We start from the raw sequence: 16268 nt of genomic DNA, 5'->3' as shown, positions 1-16268 counted from the left end.
ATATTGTAATCATATTTTTCGTAGTGTACTTAAGAACACTGTGATGCCGCTTCCTGTTTTGTCAAGGGGTGAAATGTCATGTTCTATCACTTCCTGCAATATCACTTTGTATGGGGTCAAAGGACATCACTTCCTGTGATGTCATCAGATGTCAAGGCTTGTGTGGTGTCACTTCCGCTACCCTTGGCATTTTGGTGAAATGACGTCCCTGGTGGGGAGGGGCAGGAACTGTGTGGGAATGGCCATAGGGATTAGCATGACCCTGGACAGTCAATGGGTGGGCAGCTTCTCCCAATCTGTACTTTAATGCAATAGTTTAGGTATATAGGTATTGCAAGTGACACCTAATGCCCAAACTAAAAAAAACAATCTGAGAACATCGACGCCTGGAGCGTCGTGGGTACTTGGACACCTGAAGTAGGAATAGTGCTACTGGAATGCCCTTGTGTACACCCTTTTACTTCAGCTGTATAAATGTTTCAGAATATCCTTGTAGTGTTCTCTTGTGCATTCTATTGGGACTAACTTGACCGCCTACCGGCCTTCCTCCCAAGAGGGAGACTGTCTGCTCTGCCATAGCTGCCCATAAAGTGGAATTGATGTACATTTTAGTAGAAACCTTATCGTTCCCTTATGAGTTTCACATCTCACCTAGTGAGGTGCTTGGAATATAAACCAAAAGCTTTGTTTGTGGTTGACGTTCACCTCCGTAGTGGAAAGTAAACAGTTAAATATGCAATGTTTTACTACTATGGCATCAAACCAGTAAAATAAAAGTATAGAAGGGTGCATGGAAACTATAAACAAAATGACGGATTCACTTATAGATTGCAAGTATCATTGGATAGATGGAGAACAGCTCTGTCATTCAGACCCCAAGAGTACATTAAGCCTTTTGCTTATAGATTGCTCTATATCTTAGGTTGTGCATGAACTCCTCACGCCCCCCACCTTGTCTACCTTTCTGCCTCACTTCCTCGATTCCCATGAACCAGAACTTTTAGGGAATGGGTAAGCCGAGGGGGTGGCTGGGTCCTGATGGGCACTGTTGCGTCTGTTGTCACCCTCCTTCCTCTTCAGACTCCCAGAGACCCCAGAGAGGGTGAAACTATTCCTTCTTTCCCTTCTCGGAGGTCACACCATTGGAGCGTTTCTTACATATTCCCAGGCTGTAGTAACAGAAGTGAGACTTGTATACGTTTGTGTGCTTATGTTTTCCTATGAAAGCCATCCACTGCAAATTTGCATTCACTGATCCATAAAAAGCTAATCATTATTTGGCCTGCTTGCGGATGCGTCCGACTCGAGGGAGGCAGAACTGTGCAATACCTCACTTAGACACGCCACTGTGACACCGCTCCTACAGGGCGTGGCGCTGCAACCTTTCAGAGTATTGCTAACCTCGCCAGTAGGCCTTTCATACTGGCTGGCTGTGAGAGGACTACTGCTGTCTTACTGCGTGGGGGACCGACAGGCCTGCCCGTCCTTCTCTGTCAGAGAAGCATGTCACAGACGAGGAGAGGGGGTGGGGCACTTGGCTACTTACTTTTTTCAGCTCCAGAGCAGTGGTGGTGAGGGGGGAGGGCAGGGCCATTGCGGGTTCATTCAATGACAATGAGGCGCCTGCCACACCTTCTGCCACCACACCAGCTCGGGGGAGCACTTGAAAGACTCCTCAGAGCTGGCGTGGTGGGGGGCTAATGGTGCCTTTTCTTGTGAAGTGTCCACGGCGGAGGGGCGCATTTAAATGCACCCACCGCTGCGGGCACCTTTTACAGTAAAAGGCCGCCTGCTGCGCCTTGTCCCACAACGCCAGCTCGGGGGAGCCCTTGAAAGACTCCCCCGAGCTGGCGTGGCAGGGCCAAAAGGCGCCCTGGGGGGCCTTGCGCCCCGGGCAGTCGCCCGGCTTGCCCCCCCAAGGCCGGCTCTGGGCGAGGGGGTGGTAATGGGGTACATTTTGGAAGTTGTGTGAATACTATGGAGGTGAGGGAGGGTTGCAGGTGTGCTGTGATTTGTTTTTGTTGCACATACATGGTGCGATATAAACTAGTCCGTAGGTCAGGTGGCAGAACATAACGTGTAGGCTATCCGTATTGTTGTTCATGTTGTCTGTGGGTTCCCTGTGACATCCTCTCCAGCACGAGAGGCCCGTTGAGAGAGCTGGTGGAGTGATGATGGATACAATGGGCTGAGGGCACACACAGCATCAACTTGCAGGTGTGTAGATCTCACCAAGACGTTTGTCGCCTGGTTTCGAGTGACCTCAAAAACAACGGGAGCATTTCTCTTTGGCAACGTGTTTCTATTGCTTCCTTCCCAACAATAGTTCTCGGTAATGCTGAAGGAACGGTCTGAGGACAATGCGTACACGCCATGTGAGGCTATCGTGACGATCGTGATTTGTTGAAAACAAAAAGCTGTCTCTAGAAATACACCTTTGGCACCGCTCTGGGTCCATCTTAACCAGTTCTTTTTGTGCATTTCCATTTTCCTACAGGTGAGCATCTGCTTGGAATGCAACAGCAGCAAACTGCGAGGATTGAAACGGAAATGGATCCGCTGTTCAGCCCAGGCGACAGTCTTGCATCTAAAGAAGTTCATTGCCAAAAAACTTAACCTTTCGTCGTTTAACGAGGTAACGCCACCTTTTCAGAATTGAAACAGCTGCTATTTATAAGAGATGTTTAAATTCTCCACATGGGATGTGCATCTCACTTTCTCGGACATGGCCCATTCCTTCGGGAAATACTAATCCAGGCCTGGTTTCAGTTGTGCATTCTTATAGTGAGTGGATTAAGTGGGATACTAAATCAAGGGGGCTCTCGCGTGTGTGGCCTAAGCATGTGAACGTAGGCCACGCCCCCCAACGAGACCACCACCCCCCTTCTAGCCAATGGGGACTGGTGAAAGCTGGGGGCGCTCTGTCATTATTTTTGGTGCGTTTGCAGGGCGCACCAAAGGTATGACACCAGTGTGCCCCAGCCCTCACACGGAACAGGCAGCCCTTTCATTCAAGGCGCTGCATAGTTAAAAAGCATAGGCTCCTTGAATGAAAGGGCTGCATGGTGACTCTATACTCCGAAACAGGAGGAGTGCTGGAGGGACTAGTTGCGCCCCTTGTTTGAGTAAAGTCATCACGCATCATAAAAAAGCTTCAGGCTGCATGATGACGCTAGCTAGGAAGCAAAAGCAGAGACTGGGCCCTACAGCCCTACTCCTGTCCCGGAGTTCAGAGTCATCTGGCAGCCATTTAGCCAAAGCCACGGTTACACTGGCTGTCTGCAGATGTCAGTACTTCCGAAGTGCTGACACCTGCAGGCAGGCCGTTTAACCGTGCAGTGCTTCAGCTGGAACCCTTTCTGGAGAGGGCCCCCTGGCTAGCCCTGCTTGTACTCTGGTATTTACCCATTCTAAACCTTGGGCCAAAAGACCCAGAATGCAGAGTTAATACCAGGACTTGACTCGCATCTGCTGACTGGAATAAGGCATGTTGGCAGGTATGCTCTCATCCCGTGTTTTTGAAAAAAATTAGCCCCCCAACCTGTATATATGGTCAATTATTGAAGTGGATAGTACATTGTGTTCAGTACATGGTAACAATACTACAATCTCAAAGTCATGAGCTCTAGTGTCTTTGAAAAATGTGGAGGCCATGCTCTGAAGTGAGTGGAAGGAAGTCTGGGCTAGGTAGGGGCCTCGCAAAGCACAGTGTATACACTTTTTGGGCTGCCTCGAGGTACCGAACATACTTACCCCCCAACCCCCGATACCGTTTGCTCTTTTTTCTGATGGTGATTATTCAAGTTGCAATAACGTTGAAGTCTCCTTATATCACAACGCGAGCATTTAGAAGTCCCTATTCAATGTGACAGACCTATTTAGCTAGGCAAAGCTGAAACCTCCCTTAATAGGAGGCAAACCAACAGAGCAGAGATTGGAAGGCCTTGGTACATGCCACATTACAAGTTCACCTTTCTTAAGGACCTGCAGAGTATGAGATAATGACAGGACTAGTGCTTCTGCTTTGCTGATCATTAGGAAAAGGACATTCTCTATAACTCAAGATGATGCTTGGAGAAAGATGCCATGTAAGGTGGTCGCCTCCACCCGCTGCTCCCATTTGTAATTTTCTAAAATATAGATGGATGTGTTATGCTCGATTTGGAAAAAATATAGACCTCCCTCCTTTTAAGGTAATATTGTAAAAGGGCAATACCGGCCTCTACTTTTCTATGTATGTCAAATAACCTTCCTTTGGTACTTTCGGTCGTGTCTACTTGAGGACTAGTTCGTTTTTAAAAGGTTTGAAAAACTGTTCCACTTACTTTTGGTTATTGCCCTCTTTGCAAGAAAGCACTTGGTTGTTAATAATGTCATGGTTCTGAAGACCTACCTCTCCAGATGCACGACGTCTATACGACTCTCGCATAACATTTGATGTGCTGAGGAGAGCTCACGTGGGGCTGGAGACAGGAACAGCAAAAAATAAAGGCCTGATTCACAGGAGCGTTTTATAATGGCGCAACCCCATTGGAAAACGTTATGTGAATCAGGCCCTGCGTCTTATGCTAGCTTTCTTCCCTTTTGTGTTCTCTCACTCTCCATCCTGCCCATGCCCCCTTTCCTCTTTAAGAATAATTTCACCATACATGCCAAAATTATCCATTCCATACATGAGAAACTAATCCAGTCCTGGTTTTAACTTTGCATTCTGGGACTTGCAGTCCAGTGCTCACAATGAAGAATTCTAAAGCTACAAGTCCCAGATGCAACGTTTAAATCAGGACTGGACTAGTGTCTCCTTAATGGAATAGATAATGTTGCCATGTATGCTTAACTCTTGAATAGTCCCCACACTTCTCTTCCATTGCCCTTTGACTTCAGTTTCACTCTTCTTTTGTTTATTCACACCCTCATCACTTCCATTTAGCTTACCTGTGTTGTCGCTTATCTTCAGTTCCTAGTCTTTTGCGCCCCTTTTCCTCTGGCCCTTCTGTTTTTCCTCCCACCTACATTCTCCTGCTCTGCTTAAACTTCTCCCTCAATAGAATACATTTTGCTTAGCAAGGCACAACTGTTAACACCTCAAACCTCAGTTTTTCTGTACCTCTTTTTTTGGTCCCGCCAGTTTGCAGACCTCTTCCAGTAAGCATGCATTGCCACTTTCAACTTGAATTCAGAGGCGAACACATTGATATTAAGTATTTCAATCTGGCGATACACCCTGGTCTCAGCCTAGTATGCAGCGCACAGCTGAATTGCTTATTTTATTATGTCTATAGGTTCAATATTCTGAGTGATATACCACTCATATCACACCCCTTCTCAAATACACCAGGTCACAATGGACCAGGAATCAGGCTGGTTGGTAAAGGTAAATTCAAATCAAACATAATTCTGAATAGGGAGCAGCAATCACTAATGTGGTGACAATAACAGATAGGAAGGTATGTAATGCACTTAAATGCACTCTTTAACACAGAAGGAAAACAGAGAATCAGAATACTTTTGGCTTGTTTTGGAGAGATGGCACTTAAGTTAGGATTTCCCCCTTGGAATATTCCTCAACCCACAAATAAACAATTCTAAATAGATATAAGGAGGAAGCAAGTAATCAGGAATAAGGAATGGCAAACATAATTTGAATACAACCTTCACTCCCCAAGCAAGAGAAAAACGAATTTGAAATCTTACTTTAAAATGACATTTCGGAAATGGCTGGGTAAAACAGTGAATGTGTGCAAAAATTCTTAAATCCGTACAAATCTGTATGGGAGCAACATGGGAAAGATACTAACAGTCATGAGCTGTAATCTGAGCAAAAGTAAGCACTTTGAATCAGAATGGAAGGTTGAAAATAATTTAGAACAAAAATCACACATGTAAAACTTTGGTTAGTTTTTGGCGGGAATCCGCTTTTTTTTGCGAACGGTTTTTAAGAAAAACAGGTGAAATACACTGATTTGGAGTTTTTGGGTTGGGATGTAGCTATAGATCTTCAGTACACTCTGGAATTGAAATGAGGTCTCTAGCTATTAAACTGAGCAAGATGGCGTTTTTAGACAAATTGGGTAATGAATACAGAAACTCCGTTTGGACAAGAAAATATTTACTATAGTTTTACTCCGACTAGTCCATTCCGGCTAGAATACCAAGGAGAGACAAAGTAAGCTCTGGAGTTTCTTCAGGACTTCAACACCAAATCCCCAGTGCCTGCCCTGGCCGAACCAGTCGGATCACTCGAAGTAGGATGGATAGTTTAAGATTTACACAAGATATAAACGACTAAAGAAATGGCGCTTAGCAAGATAAATCAAGAACAGGATTTCAATAAGGATTCTGACAATGTTACAATTGATTAAGGTAAGGATAGGATGGTTTAGAGATTGGGATGAGACAAGGCAAGGTATGCGATAGTGTTCTGTGATTCCTACTAATATTTACAGTACACTTTAATTTAGGATTTTGTACAGTCAAGGGTTCTGGTCATCACATGGATCGGGTCGAACCAAGGACAGCTTGGCAAATCGAGTGGAATAGGATCAGGTGGGTGGTTCTGGTCACTGGACTGGCCCTCCTAGTTACTGGAGTCTGGAGATCAGTGGGATGGTGAGTTTGCATGCGTGCACCTAGTAGTAGTAGCAAGTACATTTGGATCAGGATGCTTCCCTTGGGTTTTTGGGATTTTTAGGATTCGAGGCCTAGCTGAAAAAGGGTTCAGCAATGCACAGGCCTTGGCTTTGCAATGAAAATCGGGATGAACAAATCGGGAACAGGACGCCACACAGATTCAGGAAGACAGTCGGAAATCTGTCTTTTTGTGTGTTGTCAGGTTCCCTTATTTACCATGCCAAATGACATTACTAAAGTATATGGCAGGGGCAGGCTTACTGTCCACACCCATAATGCTAGGATTGGGCAAGATCATAGTTTCCGTCTTGCTGTTCGCTGATTGATTTGCAGAAAAGGATGGCATGTTTATGGTTTTACTTTTACAATGTCTAGAAACCGCTCCTAGAACCAAAATCTAATTTTACCACAAATACACATTTATACAGTGATAAACTCTGAGAAAATCAGATACACAAGTTACATATTTTGTGGTTCATATTTCAATCCAAACCCCAAGTCTGTGGGACTTGGTTTAGCTTTTCTGCTACATTTTGGCAATTTTAACCAAAATTTACGCCTGGGATGTGTGTACAATATCAATACCTTACCCACAATCTGTCATTCTTTACAAATTCTGTTACTTATGCAGTAGTGAGTTCTACCAAGTCTTCACAGAAAAAACATAAAATTAGATTTAAAACTACCAACTTTCATATTTTTCCTCATTGCTGCAAAGTTAAATGTCTTGAAAGTACAGTTACAAAATGGGCTTTTTAAAACCAACAGGAAGGATATTGTCACTTATCAGTTTTTTTCTTTTCCCCAACTGTAAGCAAATGTCAATTACTTTGAAGCAGGATCAGGGGCCTCTCTCTTGACTGAAGTTTACTGCCCCTCCCACTTGAAAGGTGAGAGTCTTAGCCTGCTATTGTCTCAGCCTGGGGCAAAGACGAATGTCTGGCGACTTGGGAAGTCCCATTGTCATGGGTATTCAAAGCCTCCAAGCTAGCAATTGCCCTTTCTTGTGGCAGCAGTTTGAGGTGTCGCCCTTTCTCAGGGCTAGCACTGGCAGAGCAGGTTTAAAAAAAAAAAAAAAAAGAAATAGTTTACCAACTTATTCTCGGTTTAGCTTTTATTTTCTCATGTTAAAACTTGACTGAAGCCTATGGAATCAAAACAGTTTATAGGAGTACTTTTACTAGCAAGACCTATTTTTACATTTCTAAATGAGCATGCCTTTATCCAACAATGTACTTTTAAATCGGTGACATATTTCTTTAAATTCGGTTTTCATCTGCAGCAAATATACACTTTGTGCAACTCCTAGTTCTTTCCTTGAGTGCTGGAGTTGTTTGCAGCATGGATACATGTATCAGGCATCTGTTTAGAGTCTTTCTCTTACAGCTGATTCTTTAGATACACTTGCAAAGTTTTGGCTGCATTTTGTAGTCCCTGGTTGCTTTTCCAAAGGTACTTTTGACACGAGCGGTCATTCAAACGAGGCCCGGTTTCTCTGACACACAATGAATGATCCTGGGCATTGCAGGGCCTTTTTGATCACAGTGGTTCAGGAGAAATCGATGAATTTAGCGCCAAGCAGCACTTTTAAGATTGTTAAAGTGTCATTTTAAAGAGGCATTTTGGGTTTTCAGCACAATAATGCTGTTTTTCACTCCTCTGTTAAATGTTACAGAGCACACTGGCACATTCCTGCAGTGAGTACTCTGTTCCACCTCACCTGAAATGTGTTGACAGGGCGGTGCAGCCATTTGCTGGTTGTTACAAAAACCAGTTTAGATATCTTGGCGCACACAGGAGTCAGCTTGGCCATTTTGCGGTTTTTCTTGCACCAATGCAGTAAAGTGATGTAGCATAGCACAGCTGAGTGGGTCAAAATATCCCACAATATGAACTTGACCGTTTCAAAGTTACAAACAAAAATCACATTCCCATTCACATAAATAGCGACCTGAACAGTCCAAAAATGTTACCACATTTCTTGTCTGCCACTCTGCCTTTCCCTTGCCTGTTCTCTCATATCTCCATACAATAGGAAACCGTTTTAAAGATGTTCTGAAAACTGTTTTAATGTCTACGTGCATGTTTTATTAGTTGGTAGAGTGGATTTTTGAAAGTAGTTTTGCTGTGATTCTTTGAGAAATTAGTTTTTCATAATTCAATGTCCTTTGTATATCAGGGGGTCTCAATTCTCACAATGACTTTTGGATGCTTCGGTACTTTGACTATGCTTCCAAGAATACACCGTCCTTCCCCTATCGTATTGTGATTTATACTGTGCCCCAGTTCTTTGTCATGGTTTCCAGGCGCTCTGGCGGATAGCAAAAGGAAAAACGGGTTCTGGACGGGTTAGTGGGACAGAGGGGGAGAGATAGTTTTGATGAGCTCTGGGTAGCTTCAGTCTGAAAAACAAGTCGGTGTGTGCAGGGTTTGTTTGATAATGGTTTGGTGGCATTTTGTGTATGAGGCGGTTTGTGTGCTTGTGGTTTGGTTTTCTGTAGTTTTGTTTAGGAGGGCTTGCAGATCTTGTGTAGTGGATTCAGTGTTGTGCTCTTGCAGAGGTTTGCGTTTTGTTTTGGTGTTTTAAGGTGAGCATGCAGGAAGTTGCAACATTGTTGTTAGTGCGGTTTTTGATGAGGTCTTTCTGTGCCCTTCTCTACTGTGGTGTTGGTTTGGTAGGACTCGGATTCTTCTATGGTGGCCTGCTTTAAAGTGGCTCGTCTCCTTGGTATTCAGGGTTAATTTGGGTTTGGTTCGTTTTGGGCATTTCAATTGTCTCTGAAATTCACCACCACAGTTTAATGATGTAAAGTGAAATAGCTTGAAACAACCTACTAATTTTCTTCAAAAGTAAATGCAGCCATACAGTTAAGCGGCATACCACCACTTTTTAGCAGATACGTCACAAAAAGAGTAAACCTATTTCCCAGAGTAAACCTTTTTTCCCACAAAAAGTATGCGTTCTTTGTCTCCTACAAGCCTCCCCCCTGATTCCATGTACACAGCCGCATGGATATATTTGGATCCAGGGTACCAGCAGAGCAGTGCTATGGAAATGAGCTTGGACATAGTTATGTTATCTGAAGAGGAACTGTAAAGTCAATTAACCCTTTTAATTTGCTTGAACTACTAGGTGCATATATGTGATGTTTATTAATACTGTGTACCGCTATCACCCCAGGGCAGTCTCCATGCACTCACATGGCTCTGCAAGAGAGGAGGGCTGGGTGTGTTAGTGGGGAGAGGATGATGGGATAGGTTCAGAACCAGGAGGAACTGGCGTCTGTGAGCTTTGTTTTGCATGTGAGAGTTGGTTCGGGAGGCCTCCGTTTGTTATAACCGTATGGGTAGCACTCGGATGTGTGCTAATGTTAGTGTTGGTGTTGGTGTTCGTGTTGTGTAATGTTGGGGTGGATTGTGGTTGTGCACACTGGTTAGCAGTATCCATAAGCCGCGTCCACCTGGTTCCTTCCTGGTTGTCGCTCTTTTTCCCTACTTAAGGGAGCCCTCCAGCCTCTTTTCCTTTGCAGATGGGGCAGGTGCAAGGGGATCTTGGTTACCTGGCCTAAGCCCGCCCACCTGGTGCCTTCCTGGTTGCCGCTCTTTTCCCCTACTTAAGGAGCCCTCCAGTCTCTTTTCCAGATGGGGTGCAAGTGGATATAGGTCATCTGGCCTAAGCACCACCCACCTTCTTAGCCCTGCCTCTTGCTTTCTGCTCTCAACTCTTAGATCAAGGGTGTCTCTCGCCCGGGCATGCGAAGGGCAGACAAAGAAAAGGGCAATTTCGATTTGGACCAGGAGGATCCAGGGCCCAAACCCCTGCTTAGACAGCAGGTAAGCATGCACCAACATGTGTTTACTCCCTCTGCCCCCACAGGCCATCCCCACCTCTCTGGTCCCCCCGTAATGTTCCCTTGTGCCCCCACCCTTCTCGCACACAGGTGTTTCCTGTTTTGCTTGATTCTTCTACCCTGCTCTCCCTCACCCCCTCCAGCCTCCTTCTGCAGAAGTCTGTCCTGATGCATTCTGGTTTCAACATCAGTCTTGTGGCCAATGCTGGATTTGACTTTTATGGACTTCATTGATAAACAGTGCGTCACCCTTCCTCATGGTGGCCCTGAATCATGCTGTTCCCATCTTCATCTTGTATCCAGGCTTGCAACATTGTTTTACAATTGTATTCGCTCTCCCCTCTTGCTGCCCCACTCTTTTTGCCTGCTTACCCTCTGTTCTCTCTTCTGCTCCCTTTTCCTATCTCTGCCCCTCCTCCCCTTACTTTCTTCTATGCACTTACTCTATCAGAATTGTCTGGACCTAGTATGATAGCAACCCTGTCTGTCTCCCCCCCCTCCCCTTATCTGTCCCCCACGTCCTGCAGCACTTATCTGAAATGTTGTCAGGCCTAATACGATAGTCGCTTCTTTTGTTCCTCCCCTCCCTTTCTGCACCCCTCTCCCTCACCTTTTGTTTTCTCTTGCTCTACTGGTAATGTTGTCCGGCATAGTAAGGTAGTCGCCTGTTTCCATTTCCTTCCCACTCTCCCCATCCCTTCCTTATCTATGTCTTAGCTCTTGCACTATCTGAAATGTCGTCAGGCTGAGTCCGATAGTTAATTTCACATCCTTACTGTTCATGGCCTGTGAGAATGTTATTGTATTTTCCCTTTTTCCCCTCCCTTGCAACGCTTTGAAACGCATTGTGTACAGGCACTATATAAATAAACTATCATATATCGTAAGGTGCCCAGGGTCGAAGATGGTTTTTAGGTATATGAAGGTGTAGTGTTGGATTTATGGACTATGTGCCAGGGAGTTCCCTCTAGGTTTGCTTCCAGAATCTTGTAGAGATGGATGGGTGTGAACCTTAGATTGATTTTTGTTGTTTGTGTAGTGTGGCTAGCTTCTAGTCGGGAGTAATGGCGTTGGGTATGTTGGAGGAGCAGAAAGGGGAAATATATGAAACACACAGATATAATATAACTGTTTAAAATATATTTCTGCTGGCCTAAAAATACCCCTTTATGGAATGGAAAATAATTTCTTGGTTTGTTTTTTATTTTATTATTCCTAAAAAAAAAAATCCCTTTACACTCAAATTTAAAAAATGGGGCTCAAAATACTTCCACTTCAACATGCTACCTGGAGCCTTGATTAAAGGATCCTTGTAGATTACTGTGCACTTGCTAAGTATGAAGCTGATGAGTCAAATTGACAGCTACTTATGAACAAAATAGAATTAAAATTACTTTTTGGGAAACCACACTTTCTGTACTTTGTTGGAATTTGAACTTAATGGTTAGAATATTTTGTAGTTGTAAGCAGTTGTGTAAAATTGGCCAAAAGTGGTAGTGGCGAGTGCGCATTTTGAGTCCTGTGTTCAATAAAGGTTGTATGACAAAGGTTCTGTAAACTGAGCAATTCAAATGAACATGGAAACCTTTGGTCTTTCGCCTCCTCAGTGACTAATAGCTTAGGAAATGTAAATAACAAAGGTTTTAAGTTGTTTTTGGGCTCTTGTCCTACTGAAATCAAAAGTAGATGTACATCAAGGCTTCTGAAATCACTCCTTAGAACCAGGGGATCTGAACACCTTGGTATTTCAAATGTTTTGCAATACAAATCCCATCAACCCTAGTCAGCATAGTCAAATGTGTTATAATGGGAGTCCAAGTCCAAAACCTCTGGCGAGCCAAAGGTTGATGACCCCTTCCTAGATTTTCTTCTGTCCTTCATCCAAAACTTCAGAGCCATTGTTCACCAAATATAGAAAAGGAAGCTGCAAAAAATAACTGCAGTAGTGAGAGGAGCGCTAAATATATACACTGAAGCCAGTTAAGCTAACAAATTGAGACTTGTTTGACACTATTGTCAAAAGCAGCAAACTCGGATGGTCTGGTAAACTCGTAAAATATTCTTTCTTAAACATAGCATTTTCATTAGTTTATTTAATACATGTTCTCAGGCATTGAGATTGTACATCCGAGTAAGGCAATTGTGGGACTGTGACTGAGAAGTATTCATCACACTTGTCAAAACCTAGCCAAAGGATAATGCTGCTGTGTACAAAGGTTTTGAGGAAGTGTCCAGGAACAGACGCACACACTAGAATTACTGGTATAACTTCACTAATCGAGACTATCTTGTGCCTAATATACTATGAACAGAATATGCAAGGCCATATCCTCTTCAGCTACTGAAAGTGCATCGAAAAAGGCAATGAAAACTAGATCCATTGGTGACCATCAGGGATGCACTAACTGTATTCCTTACTAAGCCAAGTATTCATAGCAGCCGACCAGCCACCATTGAGCAACTTTTGAAATACAACAGTCCTGACAAAGTGCTGAAGTGTTAACATTTGTACTCGGTAGCTTTTCCCAAGAATTTCATTGAATATAAAGTTAAACAAATATCAATGCTTTATTTTTCTTGCGCACAGAATTTTTGTGGATTTGGTGGATTTATAGCTCTGCCTTTTCCTGTTTTTGTCCAGATTAGTCTTGTCATGTATTCTTCGACTAGGAAGTGTCATACATCAGTCTTTTTAAAAATTCTTTTAAAAAAGTATTGTTATTCTGTACTAATGTTCAAATGTCTATTCTCTTGAATTGTAAACGTAAAATTTCGTCAATTCTTTTCAGCCCAAGAACAAGCTTTCAGTTTACTACTTTCTTTTGTTTGTTTCTAGAGCCCCAATGATACAATTCTCCTTTTGATTTGGTTGTCTTCAGCCAACAATACTTTAGCAGTTAATTGAAGTGAAAAGATCACAACCGATTGCACCCATGGCTTGGAACACCCTACCTCTTCACATCCACACTGCACCCTCCACCACTTTCTGAAAGAGCCTCAAAACATACTGCTTTCCCCACACGTAATCCAGCCCTTTCACCTCTCCTGATACTACCACTTGTCTATCCTATTCTGAAAACGTTTTGTAACTTCAGTTTCACCTCACACCATAAGAACCTTGTAAAGTGCTCCAAAAACTCATGGGTAGTGACAGCACTGAACAAAAATTCAAATACAATAAATAAACAGTCATAGAAATACTCTCTGGTTTGCTTTCATTTGTTATAGTACCTGTGCTACATCTTTGGAATAGCTGCCCCACAACCCCTGTAAAGTAACCGCTCGACAACCAGACTGAAAGAAAACAACCCTCAAGGGAAAAGGGCTTGTGCACCCTTTTGTGGGAAGAACAAGAGCTTTATTTTGTATACAAAAGAAAAAGGCACCACATGCTATTAAGTCCACTGCCGTAGAGTTGTCTTCTCCTCTTCAAAGCAAATAACACATTAATTACACACTAATAATCACACACTAATAATCACATATAGACCCGAGTTCTTTGGTCCCATCTTCGCACGTGGGTGACAGTCTCTTCACCTTGGGTCGCTGTAAAATGATTAGTTACATTTCTGGGAACACTGCCCTACCCTGAGGCCTAATCCTGTGATGTGCACCTGGCCGACAACATGAGCTCAGTGGTTAACTTTGAGCTCAGTCTGGTCCTTGCGAATAAAGCATCCAATTTCTCAACCCAGACGCATCATGCCTCCTTGCCATACTCTTACAATAGTTGGCATCATCCTTTGCTCTCCCCCCAGTACAAATTGCTGGTGTTGTCTTCTGCTCCCCCTCATCAGCTACCCTCTTGAGGGGCAGGCCTGAGTCTCCTGCACGTCCCACCAGTCCAAATAGAGAATGATTTAGGAGTTTTACTCATGGACATCTAGTAGTTCAAATAGTATGACCATTATCCTGGGGTGCGCTAGTGTCCTCAATCTGTGTTTTGGCAGCTCAAGACCTCTGACCCGGCTACCATGCTGTTGTCCTTCACAACTGTCTGCTCCCTTTACTCGTGGTGACACAGTCAGCAAGTTGTACAATCACTCTGCGCCAGTCACTGTAAGGCTTGCTGCATAGATGCAAAAGTATTTATTCTTTCAAAGGTCAGCCTGACGCGTGTTTTGAGCAGAACAAATCTCTTGCTCAAAGGCTGATTACACAAAACCATATATGATTCATAATTTACATCATTTGATACATATATCAAGACAATTATATACAAAACCAAAGGGTAACAAACGGAGAGTGTCATGTAATTGTGTGAATGAACAAATTACATCAAGATATAATCATTAGTATGTAACACCAGTAAATGCAGTATATATTAAATGCAATCAAATTCAAGAGTACAGTGACACAGGACAAACATTTAGGAACTCTTATTAAGCCAGCTGAATATTGTCACGTTATGTAGCCTGAAAGGCGGTATTTATTTGCATTTTTAAAGAGCTTACACAGCCCGCCGGCATCAAGGCGCTGTTACAGGAATAGGTTTTGTTTTTTAGTTGCAGAATTGTTTTTTTTGTTTTTAGTTGCGTATTTAGAACACGCTTAAATACCCAGAGGTTTCTAAGCACGGACCGGGGATTGAACCTGTGTTGCTTCGTGTCGTCTTGCTTCCAAGGCAAACACGTTGCCGCTGAGCTTTCCTTCCGGGACTATGCCACATAGCCCAAGCACCATGAGGATAAGTAAGGATTCTCCAGCATGGGGTCTGGCATGGATTCACATGCTCATGAATATTCCCCGTCGTCAGGCTGGGAATCCTCGGTAAAGAAAAAACCAGTATCAGTTTTGTTTCTGATGTCTTTCGTAGTAACAACCAATCACTGGTCTCTGCGTCATACTGACCACAGCCAATGACTGCCCTCTACCTAAGCACCGCCTCTGGCAGCCATCTTCAGATTTTTACCGCACGTTCATGTGTTGGGATCCTCGTGCTATTGCTCTCGAGCGTTAGTGCTATTTTTTCACGTTTTTTTCTCAAAAACTTCATTTTTTCGGTCAAAAGAGCCTCAAGCTCCACCGACTCACTATCCGATCAACGGGGACCCGTGTCGGATTCGTCTGCGCCCCTCAAGGGTGAAGATTCGTCGAGCTACGCTTTTGGAGGACTCCAGAAGTTTCTCAGGCCCGGTCATGGCCCAGGAGAAGGGAAGCTCGACGCCCGGAAAGCTGTTCAGGGTCTGCCCTGGATGCCAGCTGCAGAACGTCTTCAAGGAGGATGAACACTCCTTTTGTCTCTACTGCCTACATGAGGACAAGACGCACGTGGAGAAGGACTGTGCGTTTTGCGGCAACATGTCGGAGCGGACCATGAAGGACCGCCATCAACGTCTCGCCAACTGGCTAGAAGGGAAGAGCCCGTCCGGCGAGAAGAAGAAGAAATCTGAGCGGTCTTCTAAGTCCTTTGAGGACGCCCCGGCGATGGGGGTCCAACATAAGGCCAAGCACCGCGAGTCCGCTGGCACCGGGAGCGCCGAACGGTCGGGCTCTACGGTCGCCAGGCAGGGCGCACCCTCCCCGGCACCATCAACCACGAGCCAACGCTCTGGGTCGGGTAAGAGGAAGGCCGAGCACCCGGCGAAGCTCCTGGAGAGGCCCCGGTCGAGCTCGAAGGCCCCATCGGAGGGGGAGCGAGGCGGTGTCCCCCCCTCAAGGATAAGGCGGTGAGCGCACCTAAGGTGGTGAAGGCATTCATCCGGCCAAGCCCTCTATCGAAACTGTCGCGGCGGCCCTGGCTCAGCCTGGGCAGGCTACACCAGTGGTGGTGACCTCGGGGCTCAG

General features: G+C 44.5%; 1 protein-coding gene across 1 annotated transcript in view; it reads left to right on the top strand.

Moving 5' to 3' along the window:
* PCGF3 (polycomb group ring finger 3) overlaps positions 1-16268 on the top strand; it is a 695750-nt gene that overhangs the window by 601626 nt on the left and 77856 nt on the right. Inside the window, exon 7 of the mRNA XM_069630597.1 lies at positions 2498-2635. Coding sequence (XP_069486698.1) covers positions 2498-2635 — 138 coding nt within the window. The remainder of the gene's footprint in view (positions 1-2497; positions 2636-16268) is intronic.

This window comes from Ambystoma mexicanum, chromosome 6q (genome assembly GCF_040938575.1).
Source record: "Ambystoma mexicanum isolate Mex_15411 chromosome 6q, UKY_AmexF1_1, whole genome shotgun sequence".
Lineage (NCBI taxonomy): Eukaryota > Metazoa > Chordata > Amphibia > Caudata > Ambystomatidae > Ambystoma > Ambystoma mexicanum.
The sequence above is the reverse complement of the archived record's forward strand: the minus strand, read 5'-3'. Positions and strand labels throughout refer to the sequence as shown.